Consider the following 22,227-nt stretch of genomic DNA (forward strand, 5'->3'; position numbering starts at 1 on the left):
TTTAAGTTTTCCTATAAATCCAATCACTTAAATTCAAATCAAATCACTATGGCTTTATTAATTCTACCACTCATTTGCCATCATTTATTCATTATTCCTAGTTTAAGAAACACAGAAATAAGGGATTTCCTTTCTTTTCTATTCTCTTCATCATCTTTCAGTTTCCTGCAAGCTAATCTATAACTTAAAAGTTACAGTAAGAAAAAACTGAAGTCCTTGGATTTGGAAAAACAGAGTATATCTTTTTTTTTTTTTTTTTTACCAATTTGTCTTAATATGAATGCAGGCAAAGGAATCCCAAATCCAAATGCCAGAAACACTCATACTTATCTATCTATCACATTCTTCCTTACGCACCAAGCATAGGTAACAGGCAACAAGTAAGTCATCAACAACCACTATCATTAAATTCTTTTTCAAATGTGAGTCAAAAAGAACCTCGGATTTCTTGTTCAACATGAGCAAATTTCAATTAATTCAACCTCTCTGAATCAAGGTATAATTTTTAAAAGATGCATTTACTTTGATCTTTTGATTCACTAATTACCCAAGTGATGATCAGAGCAAATGAATTCTGACCTAGTTCTGATTCTGGTTCACTATACAACCGAAAGGAACAATTCTGTTTCTCGGTCTCTAAACAGCTGTGCACAAACAATTAGTTTCATTTAAGAGATGGAAAGTTTTGCTCTATCAGCTATAGTACCCATAATATATTATCAAAAACTCAATTTGATAACTCAGCATTTTTTATTGCATATCAGGTTTTGAGGAGTACCACAAATAGCTGCTGTTAGGGTGGAACAGAGGGAAGGAATTCTGGCAGAATAGATTCAAAGGAAGTCACACTGCACTGGAATTGGTCATTCCTGTTTTAATAAACATTTTAGAATATCTGATTCAACAGAATAACAGAATTAATCCCTGCAGACCTTTGCAGAATTGTCTCTGCTACTTAGTTAGGCAAGTCACTGAGTCTCAGTTTCTTCATCTAAAAAATGGGGATAATATTTATCTCGTAGGGTGAGTAACACATATTATCACTAAAACTTAAAACTACTTAGCCCAGAGCATGCAAAAAGCAATGGCTACCAATAATGGTGTTTTAACAAACAATAATCTTTGTTTTATATAATGACTGAGCTATAACATAACCTGCCAGTTACAATTTTGACCAAAGAAATGCAATAATGTAAAACTGTGCAGGCTTCCATGGTGGCTCAGCAGTAAAGAATCCCCCTGCCAGTGCAGGAGACAGTAGTTCGATCCCTGATCTGGGAAGATTCCACACGCTGCAGAGCAAGTAAGCTCACGTGTCACAAGTACTGAGCCTCTGCTCTACAGCCCAGGAGCCATAACCAGTGAGCCTACAAGTTGCAACTACTGAGTCTATGTGCTGCAACTACTGAAGCCCTCAACACCCCAGAGACCATGCTCCACAAGAGAAGCCAGCACATGGCCACTACAGAGTAGCTCCTGCTCACCACAGCTAGAAAAACAAGTCTGCAGCAATGGAGATTCAGCACAGCCAAAAATAAGATCAATATAAGTACTAGAAAAACGTAAAATTGTGGTGCACATGTAACGGAACGTACCTAATAATGAGCCATTAGGAAAACAATTTTAGCCATTCTTCATCAAGAGCAAAAGTAAGTAATAAAAGCACTTCTGCAGCAATCAAAGGCAGGATTTACCTGCAAATTTCCTTCAGCAATAATTAACATAGGTGAATTGATGGTTGCCATCAAGCTATCCAAGCAAGAGTAAAACAACCTCTGCCATGGAATTAGAGCTCACTTTAGTGCTTCCTACTGTGGTACTGCTACTTCTGGCTCCTCCCTTTCCTGGAATCAAGCATGAATTTCTCAAAATATGGTATAAGGATGACCTGCAAAGTAACTACCTCTAGTATGAATAGCTGCAAACATTTCCTCCTCTAAGGGTGGGAGACAGCAGAGGATAATGAGGCAAAAGTTGGTCTTTACTTTTTCAAAAGAACACAGAACTTAAAAATCAGGGTTGACGTGCTAGCTCCACTGGTTAGTGACTTCAGACTAATTCTACTATCTTAGAATCTGAGCTAAAACAAAAAGAAACATGAAACCTATCTCAAACAGGTTCACAAAGTACCAAATAAGAACATATATGAAATCACTCAGAAAACTTTATAAAGCATTAAGAAGAAGAAGAAAGAGCTTCCCTGGTGGTTCAGTCAGTAAGAATCCACCTCCATTGCAGGAGACCTGGGTTCGATCCCTGGATTGGGAAGATCCCCTGGAGGAGGGCATGGCAACCCACTCCAGGATTCTTGCCTGGAGAATCCCCATGGACAGAGGAGCCTGGCGGGCCACAGTCCATGGGGTCGCAAAGAGTCAGACACGACTGAGTGACTAAGCACAGCACAGCACAAGCAGGAGCTTGTCGCCCAGAAGTGATGATATTCAAATATTGAGAAAATACAACTAGATACACTTTTAGAAGTTACAGTTATCCCCCTAACACACCCACTTTCTTTGTCTTTACCTCATTTTGGGATAAAAGGTTTTGAGGTGCTCTTATTTGGGAATATACTACTGAATGATGCACTACTTCACTCTATAGTTTTCTGAAAGGATCTCCCCAGATTTACGTATAAAACGATTTTACCACCAAATTACATAACTGGAAATGTCAGTACGGTTGCCCCATGATAATCAAGAGGGACTGGTTCCAGGACACCTTTCCCACCCTGCCCAAGGATACCAAAATCCAGGATGCTCAAATGCTCAAATTTTCTATTCAAAATGGTGCAGTATTTACATATAACCTGTACATCCTTCTGTATATGTTAAATCATCTCTAGACTACTTATAATACCTAATGCAATGTAAATGTTATGAAAATAGATATAAATATAATGTAAATGCTATGAAAATAATTGCCAGTGTGCAGCAAATTCAAGTTTTGGTTTTTGAAACTTTCTGGAATTTTTTCCTCAAATAGTTTTGATCCCCAATTGGTGAAATTCATGGAGGCAAAACCCATGGATAGGAAGAGCCAACTGTATTCTTCCCTGAGCTGATATTTTAGAGTTAAACCAGAGCCCAATAAATATATAAATAAATTTAACTGTTATAAAGAAAAAAACTATTGTATCCTAAACGAAAGACTGTAGCAATCTGCCAAATGTCAGTTTCTCACTAAACGTACTAGGATGCCCTCAGATTTTAGATTATAATTTTACTATAATGCACTTATTCATAGTCAATAAACAGTTTAAAGCTATATACTGTCCTGGACAAAAACAACCAGCAGCATTAGCAACTATTCTTCTTAAGACTTTCTTTAGAGCAGTTTTAGGTTCACAATAAAATTGAAAGGAAGGTGCAGAAATATCCCATATACTCTCTAATCCCACACATGCATAGCCTCCCTCATTATTAACGTCAATCACCAGAGTGCTGCACTTGTTACTAAACACCAACCTACACAGACACATCACAATTAGCCAAAGTCCATGGTTTAGGGTTCACTCTTAGTAATGTACATTCATTCCATGGGTTCCATCAAATACATGTGACATACATCCATCAGTATAAAATCATACAGAGCATTTCCACTGCCCTAAAAGTCCTCCATTCTCTGCCTATTCATCCCTTTCCTCCCACCCAACTCCTGGCAACCACTCATCATTTTACTGTCTCCATACTTTTTCTTCTTTCAGATACCATATAGTGGTAACCATACAGTTATGTAGCCTTTTCAGACTAGCACTTAGTAATATGCATTTAAGGTTGCTCCATGTCTTTTCATGACTTGAGAGCTCATTTCTTTTAATGCTGAAAAATACATCGTTATCTGGAGGTACCATAGTTTATCAATTAACCTACTGAAGGACATTTTGGTTCTTCCAAATTTTGGCAATTAGGAATAAAGCTGCTAGAAACATCTACATACAGGCTTCTGTGTGAACATGTTTTCAATTTCCTTGGTAAATACCAAGATGTGTGACTGCTGGATCATATGGTAAGAAGATTTTTAGTTTTTTAAGAAACCACCAAACTGTCTTTCAAAGTAGTTATACCATTTTGCATTCCTCCCAGAAATGAATGAGTTCCTGTTGTTCCATATCACTGCAAGCAGTTGGTGGCATCAGTGTTTCAGATTTTGGCCATTCTATTAAGTGTATAGTGGTACCTAGTTGTTTTAAATTCCATTTCCTTGATGATATCATATGCTTATTTGACCATATGCTATTTACCATCTGTGTATCATCTCTGGTGAGGTATCTGTCAAAGTCTTTGGCCCATTTTTTAACTGGGTTGTTTGCTTTCTTCTTGTTGAGTCTTAAGAGTTCCTTGTTTATTACAGACAACAAATACTGTGAATATTATCAAACATTGTGAATATTTTCTCCCAGTCTGTTTTATCTTTCAACTAATATTTTTGAGCTATTCAGAATGCTTACTATACACCAGACATCATTCAATGCACTTTACTATATTAACTCACCTACCCCTTGTAACAACTCTATAAAGTAAATACCATTATTATTTGCATTTTCCAGATGAGAAAACCATAGCACAGATAGGCTACATAACTTGCCCCTAGATCACAGAGACAGAAAATAATGGAGCCAAGATACACGATCTGCCACTCTGGCTCCAAAGCTCTTGACCTACATTGAACACTAACTCAGCATTACAACGAATGAGTCTAAAACAATTCCAAGTCAGCTGGAAGACAGACACATTAGCTGGCAATTATAATACAGAACATGGTAAGCAGTACCATCAAGGTAAGAGATAAGGCTAAAAATATCAAGTCCAAATCTTCAGGTATTACCAGTTGAAACTTTTTCTATATAAATTAGTAAGTCCCATTGCAAAATCAAGAATCTCACTTCAGCCTGAGAATGCTTTACAAGTGTTTGTCATCCTTCCATTCAATTACCCAGGTATTTGTCTGCTATGATTTTGTTACATTTCTAATTAAGAACAACAGCCTTCCTGTCAAATCTACCTCTTCCCAGGTTTAGGTAGGTTTAGTCATTAAGTCGTGTTGAACTCTTATGACCCCATGGTCTGTAGCCCACAAGATTCCTCTGTCCACGGGATTTCCCAGGCAAGAATACTGGAGTGGGCTGCCATTTCCTTCTCCACGGGATCTTCCCAACCGAGGGATCAAACTGGGGTCTCCTCTATGGACTCTTTACCAACTGAACCACCAGGGAAGCCCCAACCTCTTCCCAAGACAATTCCAAATCAAGTTAGACATCAGAATCAGCATAAATTTGTTGTCACCAGACTTCCTAATTCAACTCGTATGAGAAAGAGATATCTTAAACATGCCTTCTGAAATTTAAGTACTTAAAATGGGTAACGAAGTCTAGTTAACCAAGTACTGTTTAAGAGAGGTTTTCCTTTAATGACTAAAAAAGAACTATTCTCAATTAGCATATCAAAGCTACAAGTCTTCAAAGTCAAGATTTCTGCTTGTAGCACAAGTAATAGCAGGTCCTTTTCTATCTGTACCCACTTACACACCGCCACTTGGGAACAGCCAATTCACCTGGATGACCAGGTGGCCTAGCTACGTGGGTTTCCCTCCTCATTCTCCTTTCAGCTAAAGACAAGATTATGTTACTCTTCCCCACTAGAAACCCTTGCTGTTTCTAGTATGAGTTAGGGGCCCATATTGGTGGTGAGATATGAAGGAGCAAGGAGAACAAAGAAGAAAAATTAAAGGTAAAATGACAGAGCCCCCCTTTTCTAACACATCATGTCACTCTTCACACAGTTCCTATTTTCTTCCAGTGGCCCTGTCCTAATATTTAAATCAATGTCTCAAGAAACCTGGTGAGTTGCCAACAATTGTGATGTTATTCCAACTCAATGGAAGTCATGCACAGCTTTTTTCCTTCTTTCCCCACAAGGAAAAACAACGTGGTATACTGGATGAAGCAGATATTCTTAAGCAAGGTAAGAATACGTATTCGAATCTCAACTGTGATGCTTATTAGCTGCATGACCCTGTTTTCTCATCTGTAAAACAGGTAACCACCTCATAAGGTAACTTTACCAGAAACACACTGTCCTAAGTGGTCAAGAGGCTTACTTTATATTTTCATTTGGCTCTCACATACAATAAAGGATAAAAAAGGTCTCGGGATCTGCATCTCAAACCCTTAGAACACAGGCTTTCAAACATTCTGATCGTCAATCACAGTAAGAAATACATACATTCTCACTGTGGCCCAGCTCATATAGACACACGTAACTAAGGTTTCACAGAGCAATACTACTCTTACTGTGTGCGATTCATCTTGATATTTTCTGTTTTCTTTCATCCTTCTTTCCCTGCCACCTTTCTCCCACCTAACCATACACACAAAGCTTTTTGGTCTTGTGACCACACCACCCTTCTAAAGTCCCAGGGTACTCAAAATGAAGAGAACAGGGAAGAAGGAAATTCTGATAGTGCTGGGGAAAGTCTGTGTTCCTTCTGGTCCAGGAAGGAATATTAAATCCATATTCCCTCAGAGACAGTGTTATTCCCGGGGATAAAGTTGTACTGCTGGAATTCAGAACACTGAAGGTAAAACAGGCTTGTAGATTGGTCTGGGAATGTAACCAACACAGATGACAATGATCCTATAAGAAAATGCTTCCTGGGTTCCAAACAAAGTTTCTGGAACATATTTATTTCTAAGCTAGGGGAGGGTGCTACTTATACAATATGCTACCCCAGGGGCTAGTAAACTGTTGCCAGTGGGTCAAATCCACTTTGCAACTTGATTTTGTACAGCTGCTGAACAATGGTTTTTACATTTTCAAATGGTTGAAAACAAGAATACACGATTTTGTGACATATGAAAATCATATGAAATTCAAATTTCAGTATCTATAAATAAAGTTTTATTGGATCACAGTCACACTGATCCATTTACGTACTGTCTATGACTGCTTCTGTGTTACAACTAACAGAGCTGAGTAGCTGCGAGAGAGACTGACTAAAATATTTACTATCTGGTCCGTTACAAAAAAGTCTGTGGCCCCTATTCTAAGCACTTGAAAGCCCTCAATGTTCATTCACAAATATCTGTTAAACACCTGCTGCTGCTGCTAAGTCGCTTCAGTCGTGTCCGACTCTGTGCGACCCCATAGACGGCAGCCCACCAGGCTCCCCCGTCCTGGGATTCTCCAGGCAAGAACACTGGAGTGGGTTGCCATTTCCTTCTCCAATGCATGAAAGTGAAAAGTCAAAGTGAAGTCGCTCAGTCGTGTCCAACTCTTAGCGACCCCATGGACTGCAGGCCACCAGGCTTCTCCGTCCATGAGATTTTCCAGGCAAGAGTACTAGAGCAGGGTGCCATTGCCTTCTCTGGTTAAACACCTATTAGGTGTCGAACACTGAGGAAACTACCGTGAATAAGTTGGGTATGGCCCACCTCCTCGTAAGGACTAATGGAAGGCAAGTGGGTAAAAAACGCTTGGAGGAATAAGAAGCAGTTGATTTGTTGTAAGAACTATCAGTCACTGTAAGGAATGGATCTTCCTCTAAGATTTTATATTCGGTTGTTCACAGAGTCAAATCCTTTATTCACAGAAGAATTAGAGTAAAAATAAATGTCTGTTGATGAAGAACCACAAATTCTGAATTTAAAGTGTTATTGTAGTTCATTTGAACCTTTCCTATTGCTCTCCTTGAAAAAAAATCACTGTATTAATTACAAATACTTGCAAAAGGAAATGCCAACCCACTCCAGGATTCTTGCCTGGAGACTCCCATGGACAGAGGAGCCTGGCGGGGTATAGTCCATGGGGTTGCAAGAGACGGACACGACTTTGCGACTAACCCATTTGGAATAATATTCTGAAGTTTTAAAACTTCCATATATGTGTGTGTATACATATACACATATATATGATATGAGTGTGTTTATGTCTATAGCCTTTGATCCTCACTGTAATCTTGTGAGGCAGTACTATAAACTCCATTTTACAGATGAATAAACTAAGGTTATGGAATTTTCCCAAGTTCACATGGTATATCACATCATGGTAAAGAAAGGCCCAACATCCACGTCTTCTCCCTACAGAATGCTTGTTCTCTCTAATATACCTGTCCCCACACTGCATAATTAACTACTTTCACCGAATCTGAGATGAAGGACCTACTGCTGTTTGTTTTTGAGAAACCCATTCTTTTCAAGCAACAGCTACCCTTGTACCAAAGAGACAGCTTCTATAACTAGTCCTTACTAAGTAACCACACGTTCCAATAGCAGAAATTCTACAATTTTGTAACAGACTAGGTTCATCTACTCTTAGGCTCTCTAGCTTAGTGAGCTGGTATCTTTCCATATCATGGAAATACAACTAGATATTAATCATAAAACTACTGCTTAATAAGTGTTGCTAAATATATGCTGCTAGACTAAGAATTACAAATTTTGATGCAGGGCGATTTTTGAAATGAAAGATCAGATCTGTGGATGAAAGATCAAAACTACCTTTCACTGATTCAAAAAGAAAAAATATAACAACATTCTTCTCTGACCCTCATCTTTCCATTTTATTTCATTCTTCAGTTTGAATAGCTTATTCTTCAGAAAAACCATTCTGATAAGGTAGTTAATGGAGGAAATAGTACGTGATAGTCTATCTGGTCCTCTCAGGAGTTAAACTCTCCTAATTTAACTGCTTCTATTATTTCTAGCCCCCTCAGGCAAGAGGCAATCTCTATTTACATTTTAACAAACAATATAAATAACAATTTATTCCCTAATTCAACACCCAAGCCAAGTATTAAGTAACTCTAAAGAACTAAGGAAGAGAATATCTTAAAAGGCTACCTGGAAAGATTTGTTATATAACATTTATATGGAATAAAAGGATGATTATTTAGAAAGGCATTTTATTCTTCTGAATGCCTACTAACCAAATTGCTTTACTATTACCATGCCCATCTTGAATAATTAATATCTTATAACTACCCTTACTCATTTTTATCATTTTCTTTAAGTTTTGACTTATCATTTCTCCCCAAACCATTTAAAAGTGTCCTTACAGAAGTTAATTTCAACTCCAAGCCTACACAGAAATAATCAGCAAATTCCACGTACTAATCTTGCTATGTGAAACTATACTGCCAAGTAGCACAAAGCCTAATTACTTTATTTAAGGTAATAATAAATAAAGTCGCCTATAAATCTACAGGGTGAATTAACGGAAGAAGGTGGCTAACCAAAGACAGACAGTTAGCTTTACCTACATCCAAAATGAAAAGGAATGAAACCAAATGAAAAGAGGCAGCCACCATTATATTTCTAAATGCAGTGATGTTTAACGTCTCTTTTGGCTTTATCTCTGTGTAATAATGCAGTTTTTCCTAGTCAAAGATGATGCTGCTGAACTTCTGCCAATACAGTTGATTGCGCCAAGCATCACCTCCCCCTCCCACCAACAGTACAGGCTTGAAATCTTTCAGATAAAAATATTCAAGCTAACTACTTAACAGAAGCAATAGCCCTGAGTAAAAATAATAGCCCATAGTATTAACTATTTATCCTTTCAGCTTTTATTGCAAGATCTTGATAAGCTGTAAAGATATCAAATTCCTAAGAATTAAGATATAAAATATGCTGGTTTCAGCTCCTGAATCAACAGTCACGTCAACAATACAGTATATTACATGATAAAACAATCAAAAGGTAATATTCTTAAAAAAAAAATAGACATTTGAAAAAAGAAGTAAAGCCAAAGTTCCAGAGAGAAATAAAAATGGTAAATAATTAAGTAAGTAACTAGCAGATGCATAGAATCTAAAGACAAGAATTTGCCACAAAAAATTCAGTAATCTCTGGCTTGGATTTTGTCTCTTTTTGAGTTTTTTGGGAGACATTGTATTCAGTTCTCATATGCACAATAAGCTATCCATTTTTCTTAAGTAAAAAAGTAGGGGGAAAATGGGGTAACGAGTAAAGTAAGAGAGTTAAGACTGGCAAATGTAGGCAACGACTAGAATACAAAGCTAGAAGGGCTCTTACAGTCTTTCTAGCTTAGGCGGGCGTTAACAGTCTCCTAACTAACTGGTCTCACCTTCTCACTCTTACACACCTTCAATATACTTTCCAGACAGCTGCCAGTGACCTTAACACACAACACAGTTCAAGCTCCTCCTTAAAACTCTGCTTTCCACTGCCCTTTGGATTTTAGTCTCTTTCCCAGCTTAGATCAAAAGCCCTGCATGATCTTGTCCCTATCAATCTCTCTAGTTCCATCCTTGCATCCATTTCTCCAGGCAGTCAGTCAGATATTTACTGAGCTTCTACTCTGCTAGAAACCATGCCATGCTCTAGGGATACTGTGATGAATATGTGAGAGAAACTCTCTCTCACAGAATTTACAGTCTAGTAGTACAAAGGACAGATGATAAATAGGTAGATAAGTAAACTTGAGTAATTAGAGATTGTGATATGGGACATGAGGCAAAATAAAGTTACTTTCTCAGAATCCTGTTAGAGCACATATGACAATTCTTAATTATTTTATTTACTTGACTACTTACTTTATGACTGTAAGCTCTGTAAGCGCACTATCACGTGCGTCTTGCTCGTTGTTCCATTTCAACCACTTAGCACTGTGCCTAGCGTGTTGTTCAACACTTATTTGTTAAACGAATGAATACTTATTTCATCCTCTTTAATTTAGTGATGAGTAAAGTCTTCATGGTTGCCAAGGTCAAAAAAGAGTCGGCAGGAAAGCAAGAATTTAAATGAAAGACTGAAGTTTTAGTCCAAAATATTATACCACATTTAAAACACTGACCTCAAAACTCTACTAACCATGTTTTGAAAGCTGGTAGCTGGTAGCTGGTACCTCAAAACTGACTTGAGAAGCTTCCAAGACTTTATATGAAAAGTTTTAAAACACTTAATGTCTAGGTGAAATTGCCTATGAGAAATATTTTAAATTCCAACAAATAAAGATGAACGTTCCCACCAATATTAGCGCATGCTAGAACAACGAGAACTTAACTCTTTATAAAAGAACTATGATAGCTAAATGTTCTAAATATTTCCTGGCACCAATTTGGCAGCGTTACTGATATCTTCTATGGCCGAATCATTTAGTCAAATATTATTTCATATTAATTTATAAGTAATTTACCAGCAAATTTTAAAAATCTCCCCAAAACTAAAACTGTATTTTAAATGTTTTACATACTACATTTTTAAAAACAAGACTTTAAGAAAGGTTAAAAACTGACATGCACATGAAGTCTACCATGGCCCAGCCTCTGCATGATACGGCATATTATTCCCTTTACTACATCTTGGTTTACAAATTTAAAATATTGTTTGACAGAAAACAACAAAATTCTGTAAGGCAATTATCCTTCAATTAAAAAATAGATAAATGAAAAAAAATTAATCTCAGAGCTTTAGAAGCTTGCCAAGATCTGACAATTTGCCCATGCCTCTTCCTCTTGAAATAATGCCTTGGAACAAGCTTGAATTACAATGTATCATAAAGATGTGAAGACCAACAGGTTTTTCCCAGGACAGGGCTCATTTCTATAAAATATAAGGTTAGTAATCATTAAGTAAAGTCAAGTCACTCAGTTGTGTCCAACTCTTTGTGACCCCGTGGACTGCAGCCCACCAGGCTCCTCAGTCCATGGGATTCTCCAGGCAAGAATACTGGAGTGGGTTGCCATTTCCTTCTCCAGGGGATCTTCCTGACCCAGGGATCGAACCCGGGTCTCCCGCATTGGAGGCAGACGCTTTAACCTCTGAGCCACCAGGGAAGCCCAGCGGTTTGTCTAGTCCAAAAAAAAGGTATTGAAAAGGTTCAGGAAGCGGGCCTGAATCACATATACCAACCTCAGAAAAGTTTCTAAAACTACGCAGTACAATTTACTGTGCAGAAAATGCCTCACATAGATTTCAAAGAATATAATCTGAATGACCAGTATGAGGATCACTGCAATTACTGGAATCTGACCATTATTTAAATACAAACAACATATTGAGCTACCAGAGCTTAGAATTAACCTCACAATGGAGACATACCCACTATACACTGTACTGTATGTAAGAGAAATAATATATGCTCTCATATTTTTATGTATTCTTATTTTCCCAAATCTGTATTTATTTTCATTCATGCTTATACTCTAAATCCACCTCTCACTACATAATTTCTTTTGTTATGAAAGTGCTTCCTGTTTCCTTCTGGCTTGTTATTTCTTCACCGATCTAATTTAGTACTGCTGCCATTCTACCTAACCTCTAAGCTGTTTTCCTGTTCTATATTCCACACACTATAAGTATTTGGGATAGTCATCAGGATGTCTATCATCCACTCCTACCTCTTCTTGGTTTTAATAACTTTTCATCTGGATTTAACTCCCTCAACTGAGACTGTTCTACTTCAAGCAGTTCTAAACACTTTTCCATCACAGAAATTAGATTTAGTCAAATTTAGTCAAAAATTCCTATCTCAACTTGCGTACCATCCATAGTCAGGTTTACTCACAAATGCTTTCTGTATTCCAGATACCATTTTGTCCCTGTTCCCACACAGTAAGACGAATATGCTTCTCAACCTCCTGCCAAGATATTTTTTTTCCTATTATTAGGACCTATCTCCTCCAGCAAGTCTTTCCTAAATGAAAAATTTGAACTATTCAAAATTACAATATAATTTTGTTTTAGCACCTTTGTATGTGCATAAGTCATCCAGGTAGTTCAGAAGAGAAATGAGCTCAGCCATAGCAGGTCCACACTCTGCCCTGGGACCAGTTCTCCCTATATTCTGTATGGAGGCACAAGTTCTCCATTGCAGATTAAATAATGAGCATATTTTTCAATGCACGTAATTTTCATTGCACATATTTACTTATGTAGTTTCCTTCTCTACTCCGAGTTCTGGGTATAGAGAATAAAACCAGTATTTGGGGAGAGCTTAGAACACACTAGTGGGTTACTGAATTAATTAATGGGGTCATAATCAAAAATTTGTTAATGAAATAGAATATAAAAACAAAAGTGTCCTGCATGCAGTAAGTTCATGAAACTTCTATTTCTGATGCACATACCTATTTACGTATATGGGAACTGGGTCATGATGCAATGTGTATTTCTTACTGTTGGTTATGGTCAAAAAAGCTGAAAGCCACTGAATTCAAAATACTCTAAGATGTCTTTTAAATCTATACAATTCAAATTATATTAAACGATTTAGTCTAAGGATCAGAGACACAGCATTTAGAAAGGGGGCAGAACTTAAGGATACTCAAAAAACAACCAGCAAAATCACTTTTTCTTAATAAAATGTCACTATTAAACTTTACCCTTAGAACTAGACTCATAAAGCTTTTACAGTAGGAAAAAATTTTAGAGATCATATAATTGAAGTTTATTACTTTAATACATAAAAGGAAAACTCAGGCCCAGAAATAAAAACTTTTTACTTCATTCATTCAGGTAAACATTTGCTAAGCACATAGTAGATACCAGGTTCTAGGTGTGAGTTTGTGAACAAAGAGAAGATGTCTTCGAAGAGCTCAAAGTCTATACGACATATATGGAAGTAAACATTAAGAGTAACTACTGGAATCAAGGTCATTTATAAAGAACAGAAATTAACTAATTCACTCTAGGTTAAGTGGCAGAGAAATATTTTTTTGGAAGAGGTGGTACTTATCAGTCTCACAAACAAGGAGTTAAACAGGTAAAGGAGGAAGAAACAACATGTACAAAGGTACCATATTAATATACAATAAAGAATGACACATTCAGGAAACTGTACGTTGAGTCTGAATAGCTGGAGCATAGGGCACATGCTGAAGAGGAGCCACAGCAGAATACCTTGCATTTATGTGACATTTAATCCTGAAACCACTATGTGAGGTAGGCACTATTAATATTCCCATTTTGTAGATGACAAAACTGAAGCACAAAAGGTGACGTGATCTGCCTAAAGTTAAGTTGTGAAATGAGAATGTAAAGCAAGAAAGTCAAACTCTAGAGCCTATACCCTTATTCTCTCTGTGCTTAGTCGCTCATTCACGTCTGACTCTCTGTGACCCTTCAGATTGTAGCCTGTCAGGCTCCTCTATCCATGGGATTCCCCAGGCAAGAATACTGGAGTGGGCTGCCATTTCCTTCTCCGGGGGATCTTCCTGAGCCAGGGGTTGAACTAGTGTCTCTGACGTCTCCTGCATTGCAGGGAGAGTCTTTACCTGCTTTTAGAGAAAAGAGGCAGGATTTAAATGATAAAGGACTTTGTGTGCCAGTCTAAAGACTTCAGATTTTATGCTAAAGGTGACAGGTGAAAGGTTTTGAGCAGGAATGACATATTCAGACATTTTTAAATGAGGCTAATCTGGCAGCTATGTGGTTGGACTGGGAGAGGAATTAGTCGCAGGGAAATTAGTTATAGTCAGAAAGGTACCATAATAAATTCAGGTGAAAGAAATGACAGTGGCAGTGCTGGCACCAGAACTCGTTTACTGACCACCACAAACACTTTCTTGTCCAGTATCCAGAAGAACCTCCCCTTTTTCCCCCTTAAGTCATCATGCTAATACTTTAAGAAATCCAACCTCAGAAACAACAACACATTCCTTTCAGGTCCCTTCATTAAACAAACCATGATCACTAGAAGTGTTGCATTTGTGAAAGTGACCAACACAAATCCAGTTGGAGAACGACAGAAAGTCTATTGCTATCTGCAGTTGTCTTACCTTCTTGACTTCTTCTCCTTCCTCTATACATTATTCCTGGAACTTTCATGTTCAATAGTCGATTTGAAATCAATGTTCCGTCTAGACATGACTATTATAACCTAACAATTAAATCTACCACAGAAGTGGTAATGTGTAATATGGAAGTGGAAGTGTCATGTGGTCCCAGCTATGGCAAAAAATATCCTCTCTGGTCTGGTCAAATTTTGGCTTAAACAAAGATGATAAATGAATAGTAATAAGAGACAGACTTTTTGAAAACAGCAAGAGTTAAAGAAAAACAGAATATTAAAAAGGTATGTGAGTAAGAGCAATGTAAAGTTCAAGCCATTTGATTTCAAGAGAGTAACACCAGCACCAAGTGTGTGCGGTATTCCAGAAACCAACAAATGAAAAGAACAGTAGAAAAGACTATCTGGTCAATTCTCAAGCATTCTAAATCTGATCTGTTTTCATTTAAACCAAGCTGAGCCCTCTTGAGCCACCCTTGATACTAAGTAACTGAGTAAGTTCCACAACTAAGCAGCCTACAGGACAGGAGCAACAGAGAAGATAAGCAAGAGCGGAAAGGAGAAAGGGAATCACAGTGAAAGGGAAAGGAAGAAATGACAAGTTACAGAATATGGAATAAAACTGAGGAACACTAGTAACCTCAGTATCAAACCCTGCCAACCTTACCTGACTGACTGAGTGGCACCGTGACAATGGCAACATTAGGGAGCATGAAAAGACAAATTTGAGTCACAGATTTGTAAGACACCAAAGATGAGAAATGAGAGTAATGACAAAAGTAAAAAAGCGATGAAAGAATTTTAGCATCTAAAGAGACAATTTAAAGATTACTAAAATCTCATTTGGTTTAGTTATGCTTTACTTCTCATGAGATAATGAGTCCAATGGACACAAAAGATGAAAATGTCAGCTAGTCCCAGAGATATGTCTAGGGAGGTATGTTACAAAGAAAATTATGAGATTTATTTGCATGCTTTTTTTGTGAGAGCAACTTCAGAATTTTTCCTCTCTATGGTGTATAGAGCTATTTTCTTTAAGTACTTCACTGTAATTCTTATCCTGGCTGGCTAACTTCCTTAAAACCAGAGTTCAAAACAAAATAAGCACTTATTAATTACGGCCAAATTTAACCTCAAAAAGGACAAGGGTCTGCAATAGATCATAGAATATTACTTAGTAGTATAGCCTAAGCGAGTCTAATGGTAACCAAAATCCAGATAACAGGTTCTCAAGAAAATTATGTAATTAAGAAATCACTTTAAAAGTTTTTTAAAATTAAAAATTTGCTAGACAAAGGAAATATTCTTTCCAAAAAAAAAAAAAACTCAAGGTGTAAATTCAGTTTTTCCATTCAGGGAAGATGTAATAGTGAAAATATTTCTTCCATATGAAACTTACAAAACTTTCAGGCATCGTATTAATACATCTCTTTTCTTCTCCCTCTGTCACCCTCCCTTCCTCCTCCTTCGCCTTCTCTCTATCTCTCACACCCCTGCTGTCACCACATCATTCAGTGATTTCAATAAGGATAGGAGGAAATAGTCTTAAAGATGATTACTAAGACCAAAGAAACTACTGGATCAAAAGCAAAAATAACTAAACTTGATACCTTGACCAATCACTCTTCATATCCATGAAAATACAGTCTTCAAAAGTACTCCATCATAACAGATGATTGGAAAAAGTTTATTTGTAACAGTCAGCAAAAGTATTTTTATTGAAGTACAATAGGATAAAATAACGTATATACCTATAGTCTATTCTCCTAGTAACTCTAATTTTTAAAGATGATGAAAACTCTCAATACAAGGTCACCTGGAGATCAAAAATGCCATTACTTGTAAAATTTAGATGACTAACTGTGGGAGGGAGAGCAGAGACCTTTTACTAATATACTAATGCTTTTTAAAATTAAGAATTTAGAACAGGGCTTCTTACCCTGAACACTATTGACATTCACAGCCAGATAATTCTTTGTTGTGGAAGGCTGTCCTGTGCATCACAGGATGATCAGCAGCATCCCCGTCCTCTACCCACTAGATGCCAGTAGCACACCCTCTCCTCCTCCCCCACAGCTGTGACAGCCAAATATGTCTCCACAGGGCCCCTGGGGAAGAGCTGCCGGGCTGGGGAGCAAAAGTCACCCAAGCTTGAGAACTACTGGCTTATAAGCAGAAAAAAAATGAATTGAAGGGAAGGTACTGTTTTGTTTTTCTTCTGGTATTAATGTTCCAAGATAATATATTTGAATCTGATCACAGACTATATTTAAAAGATTCTGCCTTATAGAAAACAAAAGCATTTAATATCTATCACTTCTTAGTCAAAGTTCAGAAGAGTTCCAGAAGATTCACTGTACTCCAATGACCCCTCCAATCACACATACATGCACATATCCACACATACCCACACAGTATTGCCATGCTGAAGAGAAGAAAATGCACAAAACTACTTTATCTCCATTTCTTATTTCATTAAATATATAGACCAGACTGTTTCAGTTCCCATAGAATCCAAAGGAATTCTCAGCTTATTCAATGTAACTCAAATACCACAATAGCTGCATCACTCTAGAGAGGATAAACCTAAACACTAGAGCAAGTATTAAATTCTTCCTCAGATTTCAACACATTTGGAGAATGATACAAATTAACCACAATGCTTTAAAAACAAAATAACTAAGAAGTATATTTGTGTTTTGAAACAGAATCTGAGTAAGGATAACGGCAATGAAAACATTCAAAATCAAAAGGAATCTGAAGGCATTTCAGGATGAGGGCAAAACTTAAAAAATATTTCCCCCAGAATGAAAGGAGTGAATTATACACTTGGCCATATCCTAGAGGAACACTCTACATGATAAGTCTCTAGTATCTACACCATGGGACGGAAAATGAAAAATCCAAGTCCACAAAATATTTAAGAGAGCAGTAAACATCCATCCTAAACACCTGAAGTAAAACCGCTCTTTACTACTATTCTTCATTTGATTTTTAAAATATCAAATATCCATAAACAAACTAAAAGACAACTTTGGAAATGTTTTCTCATAAAAATAGTCATCCTCATGCTTCCAGCAGGCCGGATTAAATATTACATAGAAAAATCAATTAGAAAAAAAAAACATAATAATCCTCTTTGAGATTGCATCTGATGCATAACAAAACACCTTTAAAAAATAGACATTTTAAGTATTAAAAATCTTCATGTGTAAATATGGATTAAAGTCTTTAAGATTTATTTCAATTATCTTCAACAGAATTATATTTTAAACTAGGATTTTTTTAAAAACCTATTCAACAATAATTAATTTAACGTAAGTACAATATCTATGTACTCTCTAGTAACAAAATTACTTTATTGGAAAATTTTAGCCCTATTAACCTCCTGACTCAGTGAAAATAATCCTACAAGAAACTAATGTTCAATTCTTTTTACTCCCAAGCCAAGCAAAGGAAGCTGTAACATCTATAGAGACAGCCTGCTTTTCCAGAAGTAATACCTTGAGACTGCTCAAGAATAGCCTCCTTCAACAATTAGTGTGACTCCTGTGGGTTTGGGAGGGAATAATGTCCACAATTCCTTGGTCAGTGGCCATGATGCCCCTCCTCCTCAAGGGCAGGAGATCAGAAAAAGAGATATGAATAAGAGGAGTTCACCAACCAGAACATATAGGGGCAGAGGAGGAAGAGTACTACAGGAAAAATAAAAACTACATGGTTAGGTTATATCACAAAAAGCAAGAGGTTTAATGTTATCCAGTATTCATTCATTTCAGAGACACCATTGTTTATCTTCCTCCCCAAACCCTGCACAAAAAGAACCGTCAGCCTGCCTTAAGCATGTTCCTTCTTCCATTTAAACAGACATGATTCTTTTGGTTAATCTCTGGCAATGATCGCCATTTCACAAACACATTCAGCCCACCCGGAACTGATCAATACCACTACGGACAGAAGACTAGACTTTATCCATTTATTAACCACAAGGAAATGTGCCATTCAGCAAATTCTATACATTACAAAAGATTCTATTAAAAGGGGGGGCAGGGAGGACTGACGGACACCGACACACACACACACACACACACACACACACACACACACACCACAGAGGTACACAAAGAAAAGACTACCACCCTCTAATTTCCCTGTGGCAAACGAGATAAAAGACATGGCCATGAAACCTGTCAATTTGTTGTCCCCCTATAATTCTATCTCACAACATAGTAACTGAATATTGAATTTTATGATAAATACATCCACTGCCACTTTAAAACTGTTTCATCTACAAACTAACTCTCCTCTTATGTACATCTGCACACCTTTGAGCTAGATGCTGTATTCATTTACAGAATTTCAAATACAAAAGCCTAGATAGTTTTCCAACCACTGGTTGCAACCACAGAACGTTCTCACAAAATCAAAATTTCAAATATAAATGAGCCAAATTCTTCTTCCAACCCTGGGCCAAAATCCATTTTATGACTACAGTGTATCTGACAGTATGTACAATTTCAAATGGGTTGTTCTAAATCGAAAACAATGCTCCAACACAACGCGTTTAAAATAAGTATTCCGTAGGTAAGCAAAATCTATGCCAGAAAAGAGCACATAAATGGTGGTTGAAAGCCAGCACATTAGCAACACACAGTGGCATACCTCTTCTGCACTGGGTTATTGTTAATACTCCAACAACAACAACTACAACTATTTTTAACACTGCTGGACACTGAAGTTGCAGAAAACGTGAGGGGACACCCAGATGAAATTGCTGATATAATGCATTGTTTCTCACGGTCAAAATTAAGTAGCAACTGACTTGATCTGCTGTGATAGTCACTGAAGCACTGATTAAAAGACGATAAAAATCAAACACACACACAAACAACAACAAAACACCCTTATTTTTGGAATATGCCACACTAAAAGGACGTTTTGGAATACGCCTTTCGGGTCTCAAACCTTTGCATAAATTGTCACTTGTGGTATTTGCGGCTTAATTGCAAGCCAACCAGCGCTGTCATTCAGCGTTACGGCCACAAACCATGACTTTCTCACTTCCACAACAACAGAGCAGTCACTCTTATCAGTCGTCAACCAAACTCGAAAAGAGAAAAATTCATGGAGGTTTCCAGATCATAATCAGCCCGGGGGGGGTGGGGGGTGCGGAGGGCGGCAGCCGAGGGGCTCGGGGTGGGGAAACCTCCCCAGGCTCCGCTGGAGCTCGCCGACCCGACAACAACCGCGGCCTCCGGCAGCGGCGGCAGCCCCGCCGCGCCGCGCTCCATGCACCTACCTGAAGAACACGAGATAAGAAAGACGGCAAACGCCAACTTTGCAGCAGCTCCCATTTTCCCGAGACGCCGGGGAAGCCGTAGGAAGTTCTCGCTAAATATCCAGTTCCCTGGGTCTTCCTCGGAGACAAACCTCCTGGTGTAAAATCAACCGTCATAAAACATATTCGGAAGCCCCGACCAAAAAAACGTTCACGGGGTCAAAAAAAGAGAAAAATTAAAAATAAAAAGAGCGAGCACAACAATAAAAAAAAAAAATGCACCACGGGGGGAAAAATCGCCACACACAAGCACAACACACAAAACCAAACAACGAAAAGCCAACAACAACAAAAGCGGGTTTAAATCACTGTCAAAATCACTGTCAGCTCCGCTCGCCTCTCGGGTCTCTCCGAACAAAACGCCAGGCTGAGGCGACGAGGAGGCGGCGGCGTCCGCTGCCGCCCGGACAGTCCGGGAACCGAGCTGGGTCCGACGTCCGGACCGACCTTCAACCCGGACACCCAAAGTCCGCGGACCACTGGCGGCCGAGCTCGCGGCGGTGGCGGCCGAGACGGCGGCGGTGGCGCGGGGAAGCAGCGGCGGGCGGCTGCGGTGGTGCAGGCGGCGGCCAAGTTCTGGTCCAGGGTCTGGCTCCGGCTCCGGGCTCCAGGCTCGGCCGCGTTTTCGGTCCCCTGGCCTCCGCCGGCCCCGCCCCCTAAACTTCCGGTTCCGGCCCGAAGCTGGAAACCAGGCACGGCGAAGGAACGCTCGGCAGCGGCGGCGGCGGCGGCGGCGGCGGCGGCGAGGCGGCAGCGGCGGCGGCGGCGGCCGGGCGCAGCGCGCGTGCCGGGCCGTGAGCGCGAGGAGATTGTCGGGGAAGCGAGGCGTGAGCGGGGGAGGGGTAAGAGAGCGAGGGCGGGGCCGGCAGGAGGGCGAGGAGGCGGGGCGGACGGAGGCTCTTTACCGCGAGGCCTCGTAGTCCGGCCTGCTTGGCCTGCTGGGCGGTGGGGCTCGAGTGGGTGGCAAGTGAATGTTGTCGGGGTCGCGAGTGCATGGTTTCCTAATCGTGCTCCACTGACCTTTCAGCGGAGCGCACGCCCGAATGGTCAGGGGAGCCCGAGAGGAACAGGACCCGGGGCGGGGCGGGCGTCTGCGGCGCCTTGTCTTTCCTCTGGGGGGACGCCTCGTCCGCTCTTAGATCCCGGGCGCCGGGAAGCCGGGGTGGGTCTTGGTCCTCAGCACTTGCCGACCTGCGGGAGCTGGTATTTGTACCCCCAGTGGTCGCAGTGCGTCCTGCCCCTGTGGCTTTTGCTTTATGCATTTTGTATTTCGGTTAAAAGGGAAAGAAAAGGGATTGGGAGGCTGGTGGAACTCGAGGAGAATGGGCTATCCACCCGACCAGGATTTCCACGGTAATTATCGTGATGTGCAATGTGAACCCATTCCCTCCTTCCCTTTTGTACACAAAGCATTGTTGAGAACTGTTCTGCGTATAATAGGTTCTCAAATATTTATTACTCTCTGAAGAGAAAACCTGCAGATTTTGATTGACATATTTGATCAGACTAGTGTTTACTTTTTCGAATTTTAGTTCGTTTACGGCTTATTTTTACCCCTGAATCCAAGTTGATTTCTTAAAAGATGCTATGCTAGGCACGGAATGGGATCCAAAATGTAAAAGTAGATCTCTGCCTCAGGGAGTTCACAGTATTTGCTACAGTCGAAGCTGGCTACAGAATACAAACCGAAGAGAGTATTAAAGGGACCAGCTTTGTTATTTACCACACTTCAGCGAGCTCCGTGTAGGTGCTGGTCTTCTGTCTGCTTCCCCGGTTTATGCCAGCATTCAGTGTCAAGCCTGATGTGATAGGTGCTTAATGTGAATAATTGTGTAATTGACTAGGGAATAACTGCCTTTCTCTTAAATACAATATTCCCACATGTAATCTACAAGTTTTGGGGTTTTACTAATAAATAAATAAAACATCTCTTTTATATGGCTAATTCATGTTGTACTTGTGATTTACTAATTCCCACATTTCCCCACAAAGCCAAGCCTTCTCCCTTGTATTTATAGTGTCTTATTTTTCTCTTCCTCTAAATTACTGTGTTTCTGTTAAGTTCATCCTGTAATTACCTGGCCATTTCTACAACTTGTCAAGGTTATTAGTAATCATTGTGGCTCTTTAAACCCTCTCCAA

General features: G+C 39.1%; 1 protein-coding gene across 1 annotated transcript in view; it reads right to left on the minus strand.

Annotated features, from left to right (window-relative positions):
- ACVR2A (activin A receptor type 2A) overlaps positions 1 to 20,240 on the minus strand; it is a 91,550-nt gene extending 71,310 nt beyond the window's left edge. The window contains exon 1 of the mRNA XM_052662413.1: positions 20,047 to 20,240. Within this exon, the coding sequence (XP_052518373.1) occupies positions 20,047 to 20,101 (55 nt within the window). The 5' untranslated portion in view covers positions 20,102 to 20,240. The remainder of the gene's footprint in view (positions 1 to 20,046) is intronic.
- Positions 20,241 to 22,227: the final 1,987 nt, after the last annotated feature.

Source organism: Budorcas taxicolor, chromosome 2 (genome assembly GCF_023091745.1).
Source record: "Budorcas taxicolor isolate Tak-1 chromosome 2, Takin1.1, whole genome shotgun sequence".
Lineage (NCBI taxonomy): Eukaryota > Metazoa > Chordata > Mammalia > Artiodactyla > Bovidae > Budorcas > Budorcas taxicolor.